At 56.0% G+C, this 5,660-nt stretch overlaps 4 protein-coding genes across 8 annotated transcripts; 3 read left to right on the forward strand and 1 right to left on the reverse strand.

Moving 5' to 3' along the window:
• Window positions 1-473, forward strand: KVP17_001089 (uncharacterized protein; the record flags this gene model as incomplete). 2 transcript variants are annotated; one of them, XM_068516182.1, is made up of 1 exon in its annotated part: window positions 1-473. In XM_068516182.1, a coding segment is annotated over one exon (473 nt), but the record flags the coding sequence as incomplete, so codon positions are not given. The 2 variants fall into 2 exon arrangements, with proteins under 2 accessions (XP_068378425.1, XP_068378424.1); XM_068516181.1 differs by having other exon boundaries at window positions 39-473.
• A 764-nt stretch (window positions 474-1,237) lies between these two features.
• Window positions 1,238-3,354, reverse strand: KVP17_001091 (uncharacterized protein; the record flags this gene model as incomplete). Of its 3 annotated transcripts, XM_068516186.1 has the most annotated exons (4): window positions 1,238-1,272; window positions 1,302-2,893; window positions 2,920-3,236; window positions 3,265-3,354. In XM_068516186.1, 4 exons carry the CDS (start codon window positions 3,352-3,354, stop codon window positions 1,238-1,240), a joined length of 2,034 nt encoding a protein of 677 aa, XP_068378429.1. The 3 variants fall into 3 exon arrangements, with proteins under 3 accessions (XP_068378429.1, XP_068378427.1, XP_068378428.1); XM_068516184.1 differs by lacking the exons at window positions 2,920-3,236; window positions 3,265-3,354 and having other exon boundaries at window positions 1,267-2,850; XM_068516185.1 differs by lacking the exons at window positions 1,238-1,272; window positions 1,302-2,893; window positions 3,265-3,354 and having other exon boundaries at window positions 2,916-3,182.
• A 37-nt stretch (window positions 3,355-3,391) lies between these two features.
• Window positions 3,392-4,813, forward strand: KVP17_001090 (uncharacterized protein; the record flags this gene model as incomplete). The annotated part of the gene is made up of 1 exon (XM_068516183.1): window positions 3,392-4,813. One exon carries the CDS (start codon window positions 3,392-3,394, stop codon window positions 4,811-4,813), a length of 1,422 nt encoding a protein of 473 aa, XP_068378426.1.
• A 78-nt stretch (window positions 4,814-4,891) lies between these two features.
• On the forward strand, window positions 4,892-5,660 carry KVP17_001092 (uncharacterized protein; the record flags this gene model as incomplete). Of its 2 annotated transcripts, none has more annotated exons than XM_068516188.1 (1): window positions 4,892-5,660. In XM_068516188.1, a coding segment is annotated over one exon (769 nt), but the record flags the coding sequence as incomplete, so codon positions are not given. The 2 variants fall into 2 exon arrangements, with proteins under 2 accessions (XP_068378431.1, XP_068378430.1); XM_068516187.1 differs by having other exon boundaries at window positions 4,892-5,658.

A 5,660-nucleotide genomic window follows, 5' to 3' on the forward strand; every position in this document is an offset into this window, starting at 1 on the left:
ACTCTAAGAAGGCTGGCATCACTTCTGACTGGTTGGATATGATGTCTCAGTTCGGATTCTTATCTCTTTTCTCGCTAGTGTATCCACTTCTGCCTCTGTTGGCCTTTGGAATCTCAATGGTTGAGATTAGGTCGGACGCCTTCAAGTTGTGCTCCGTTCACAGGCGACCTTTCCCTGGCGAAGCTTCGGACATCGGTGCATGGGAGGACATCCAGCGCGCGATGACCTTTGCGTCTGTGGTCAACAACATCTTCCTCGTCACCTTCGTCACTATTGGCTATTCCCAAAGCTTGACTTGGAAACTAGGGTGGTCTATCATTCTTCTTCTGGTCGGACTGGGCGTGAAGGAGTATATCGTGTATCGCGTTCCTGAGAAGTCGAAGCGTTACAACATCACGAAAGCTCGTATGAATGTGGTAAGCTTCGAAGCGGTGTGGGGCGAGAAGGATGTTACTTTGCGAGAGTCAAAGTGATCGGAATTGTGTAAGATGTGAAAACGACGATTTACTTAAACTGACCCACATTTGAGAAGTTCGTTGTTAAACAATATCAAGAAATGGTGGTGTTTTGTGATTCTTCCAAGGCTCCTGATGGTGCACCTCGTGACGTAGAGTTGGACTCCGACTGCGAGGAGATACCGGAGTCCTCTGGATGTGCATATTGCGACGCTCCGGATTCGGCGCCTTGTGAGTGGTCAATGTACGACTGTAACGAGAGTAACAATAGGAAGTCGCCTGTCTCGGTGTGCGGTAAATGTGCGGCATGGGAATGCGTCTCATGTCATACCCGCTTCTGCAAGGCATGTTACGAGAACATGAGAAATACCGATTCTACCCACGACTACACAGACAGATGTTATGGATGCTAATAGATTTTTTAAAAGTCTGTCGCAATGAATCATAGTCTTACGAACCTACCAACCGTCGACGGCCTTTCCCTCTGGCTTTAGCTGGTCGAATGGTGAGTGACAGTGACGAGAGAAAGCTCTGGCGGTGCCCAGGTGGCTGTCTGAGCACCGATCAAGGTGGCGCCGCTAGACCGGAGCTGTTTCTTTCCAGCCCAACCTTCGAGCCCCTTGACTAGTATCCTTTAGAAGGAAGAAGACAGTAGGATAAAAGTAACCTGTCTCACAACGGTCTGAACCCAGCTCACGTTCCTAGTGGGCAGTACTACGAGGACTACCACCGGAAAACGAAGGTGTCCTGTTAAGTGAGTGTCCAGACATGTGTAAACACGATTAACGTTTGAGTATGTCCACGATCATCCTCAGGTCTGCATTTTAAGACGCATAGCGTACTCACTTGGCAGGGTAGCCTCCATCTCCGCATAATCCGGATTCGTAACGGCCTTCTTAGCAATTCGCAGCAGAACTTCAAGAATGTAGGCTTCTCTAACGGCCGATGACACCGCCTGGGACTCGCACCCCGCCTTCGCAAGTGCCTTGTTGAGATTCAGGCTTAGGAGCATCTCAGGTGACGCAAGGCGCCCGTTGGAGGATGGCTCAGGCCAGTCACCGGACAAATATGAGTCAGAGTGTTGCGAGCAGCGCGCTCGCTTCATCACCTTCTTTGAGAACTCCGCCGGATCATGCAGCCACTTTTTGGCTAGCGTCTGCGTGCCAGGACCCAAAGTCGAGAGAGCGCTATCGAAATCGGCAGGCGTAACCGGTCGAGGGACCGGCGAGGGCTGAAAGAAGAGCGGCGGAGCTTCCTGCACGCCAACGGCTCGCAACTCGGCATCGCCACACGACGAAGCCTCACGCAAAGGGGAGGGTACGGGGTCAGGAACGGGGGATGAATGGGCCTTCACATCACGCGTGACCTCCGCTTCGCCATGTTCGATCTCTTGAACGCTCTCTCCTGGCGCGACTTCCTCCACAACATCTTTCTCTGCACTCGTCGCCTCTTCAAGCGGCGGTGGTAGCTCCGTTTCTGCAGGTTCCTGTGGAAGGTCCACATCCAGGGGCAGGTCGTCCGTCCATTCTTGCTCGAGGGCCTCCGGGGGCACCGACCGGGATAGCGAACCGAACACCTGTGCAGAAAGCACCGCCAGGCGAGCATGGATCGCAGATAAGAGCGTCATTGCGTTTAGATAGGAGCGAATGAACCCGACGTTATCCATGTGCTCGAGCCATTGCTGGAGACGGTGGTGGAGCAACGTCACAGCCGCCGAAACCATCAGGAACCGGGCATTGAAATCGTTCCAGTGGTGTTGACCGTGTTGTCGGGCCAGATCCATACCCAGGCTGTCCTCGAGCACTGTTTCGAGCTGGTAAAGCTCCCTCCAGGGCAGGAGTCCGCGGACCTCGGCTAGCGACGGAATTGGATACTGCATCAGTCTAGGAAGTGGGTCTTCCGTTGGTTCTGAGGTGTTCGTCTCGTCCTCAAGCGTCACGGAGCCGCCTGCGGGGTCGAGTGAGATGCCCGCGGCCACCAACGCTCGGCCAGCAGCCAACAACGTGGAGGAGGTCGAGCTCGCAAAGTCCTGCATGCGCGTATGGAGCTCCGCGGACAACATGGGCAGCGATAGCCCTGCCCTCTCGCCACGACGGCGTCGCTCCCGTCTCCGAACAATGATTCGAGAGCGTCGGCGGGCTCGCCCTTCAGACTGGCCGCTGGCTGAGGCTGGCGTGGGGCGCTCGCTTGTCTCCTGTGGCTCAGGTTGTTGTTCATCCTGTGGGGGCTCCTGGGGTCTCTCCTCCTCGAATTGGATGTTCATGGTGAGGTTTTGCATATGCCCGCCAAGCCCCAGTCCGCCCATGCGCAGCTCGTTTACGATGCTTCCAATGGACTCATCGAGGGCAGATCCCACTCCAGGTCCTACGGAGCCTTCTTGAGATTCCTCTGACATGGACACGAACAGTGGACGAGGCCTCCATTGCTCACTGATGAAGCTGTCTGTGGAAGGGGGTAGCCTCACCTGAGGTGGCCTACGCCCATTCTTAGGGGGTTTAACGGCATGGTCATCATCAAAACCTCTCCATGCTGCTCGGCATGTTGCTCGGCATGCTGCTCGGTATGTTGCTCGGCAACATCGGAGGTATGCTCCGGGTCGTCGTTCTCCGCAGGCCGTTCCCGGCGCACCGCATCCATGTGGCGCATCACCACTTGTACCATCATCCACGGAGGCGGGCCAATCGGATACTCGTCCACAGGCATGCGCCCGCCGTAGATCAGTCGCATACGCGAGCTATCGCACCCCAGCTCCTGTGCTATTTGTTCCTTCGCATCCGTCCACTGCGTGTCTAACCAGTAGCTGCCTAACCTTCGTTGTCGCCTTCACGAGTATCTCGCCGAAATGCGACCCTAAGAGCCTGTAACGAAGCGGGTACGAGGGCTCCTCTTGGACGTCCATGGAATATTGGTTGAATTATCACCGCTAAATCGACTCGATGACGATTCAGATTGGAAGGGGCTGGAAAGAAACATATTTGCTTCGGTCTGGAGATGCGATCGGACACCTTGATCGGTGCTCAGACAGGCGCATTGACGACCTTTTCGAGGCCTCCTACGTGTCGGGAAGCTGGTTCCATTACGAGACTGTAATCGAGGACAAGTGGGAATGTATTGTACGAACCAGCTGTCTTTCGCCCCGGTTCCTTCTCGTCTTTTTACACGGCTTCAGTTCCAACCCATACGACTTGTTGGAATTGATGCAGCACCATGCACACCTCTTTCATGGCTTGCCTGTAGCACTGGTGGGCCCACGGGGAGGGCTACACTTGGGTGGGCCACCAACAATGCACGGGTCTTTCTGCTGGTGGCGCTTGCTCTCCCTGGTTGACTGCCGAACCACCAGTAGTGGCGTCGCTTGGGCATGTCGAGACCTCGTCAGTCTCGTGGCCAGCCTGGCAAGGCGCTTCGACGTTCCGTATCACTGCATCGCCTTGCAAGGTTTCTCGCAAGGCGCGCAGATGGCATTAGACCTATTCTTCTCGATGCCAGAGGAAGCACTGGCCCTGGCCGTGCATTCAGGATTTCCGCTTCACCGAACCCGGCTGCGTAGGGCTTGCAAGCGGCGACAGCGCAACGGCGCGCCGCTCTTCGTCAGCCACGGCAACAGAGACGCCGTCGTACCTCTCGCTGCGGGACAGCGGACGTCAAACCTCCTACGCAGCACGGGCCACGGGGCCAGCTGGTTCGTGAAGTTCAACGGCGGTCACTGGCTACTCCCTGCACACATCGCCGGCGCATTCAGCCTTGCCGCTGACCGAATGAGAGAGGTGTTCTCCCTTCAGGAAGCCGGAGTTCTGACCGCGGCCAGGTTTGCAGAATCGAATCTGGCCGCTATGGCGGCGGTGAGGTGGCCGAACCTGGCCATCCGCATCCTCGAGGCGCGCAACCTCACCGATGCGCTGCTACGCGAACGCACTCCGCGAGTGCGGGTGCGTATCATGTGGAGAGGGCAGCAGCTCCGCACCGCCGAGGTGGAATCTCGCAACCCCAAGTGGGGTGAAACGTTCCTCGTTCCGTGGAACCCCTTCCGCGCTGAACAGTCACTACAGGTGTCCGTGTGGAATCGCGGTCCTGGGCGCCGCCAGAGTTTTCTCTCGTCGCTCACCATTCGTCTTGACCAGCTAAAGCCGGACGGAAAGGCCGTGTACGGCTGGTGGGCACTACACGATGATTCTGGCGCCATTCGGCTGGCCCTGTTTGTCGTGACTCGAGAGATCCGCAGCCCATTGGATTCCACACCGGGACGCGACTGTTTGCTGAAGTCACCTGAAGTCCGTAGCACGGCGCGTCGGCGCCGATTATCGAAGGTCAAACTGTGGGAGCTCAGACCAGATTCCATTCAGCGCAGTAAGCCGTAGAACGGCAAACGCCGTAGTGGCTCGCGCAAGCTGCGTCTTACCTCTACCAAGTGTCTAACGTTTTTAAATCAATTGCGCATGCAAAAACAAAAGATGATTGACCTGGGTGAGTTCACTGGTCTTAGCCAACTCGGCGAAGGCGCCTTTTCCAAGGTCTATGCCGCAGAGCACAAGCAGCAGGGTGCCCGGGTAGCCCTAAAGGTATTAAAGTCCACACTCCCTTCCTTGAGCCGGGAAATCCAGGCCAACGAGCGTCTAGCTGACTGTAACTACTGTGTGAAGTATTATGGCCAGACGAAGTTGGCGGGCCAAGGCAGCGTCGCTCTGATTTTCGAGGAAATGCGGTGCAGCTTGTTGGACTTCATCCAGGATCGGCTTTCATTGGTAGGAAGTCGATCGGGATCAAGATTGCGCCGTCTGCTTTCTGATGAGCAACTATGGTACATTACGACAGACCTACTCAAGGCTCTGTACGCTATCCACAATGCAGGTATAATTCATCGCGATGTCAAGCCAGAGAACATCTTACTGTACAAGACAGGGCGGCACTCTAAATGGCAAGCGAAGATTGGCGACTTCGGCTCGTGCAGGGTAGGCGAACTTTATGATTGTTATCTGCAGATGTTTCCTCCGCAGCAGGTGCCCGTGTTTGATGACCAGTCCATGTGCACTGACTACGTCTCAACCCGTTGGTACAGGTCTCCAGAGTTCGTGATGTCTCTAGGGCGATACGGCCGAGGAGTCGACGTCTGGGCACTCGGCTGCGTGCTCTTCGAGCTGCTCACAGGAAAACCCCTGTTCCCCGGTAAGGACGAAAACGACCAGATGGCTCGCATCCACAACAAGT

This window comes from the organism of the source record quoted next, assembly GCF_019968985.1.
Source record: "MAG: Porospora cf. gigantea B chromosome Unknown PgB_NODE_1507_length_5660_cov_123.936, whole genome shotgun sequence".
NCBI classification, from domain to species: Eukaryota; Apicomplexa; class Conoidasida; order Eugregarinorida; family Porosporidae; genus Porospora; species Porospora cf. gigantea B.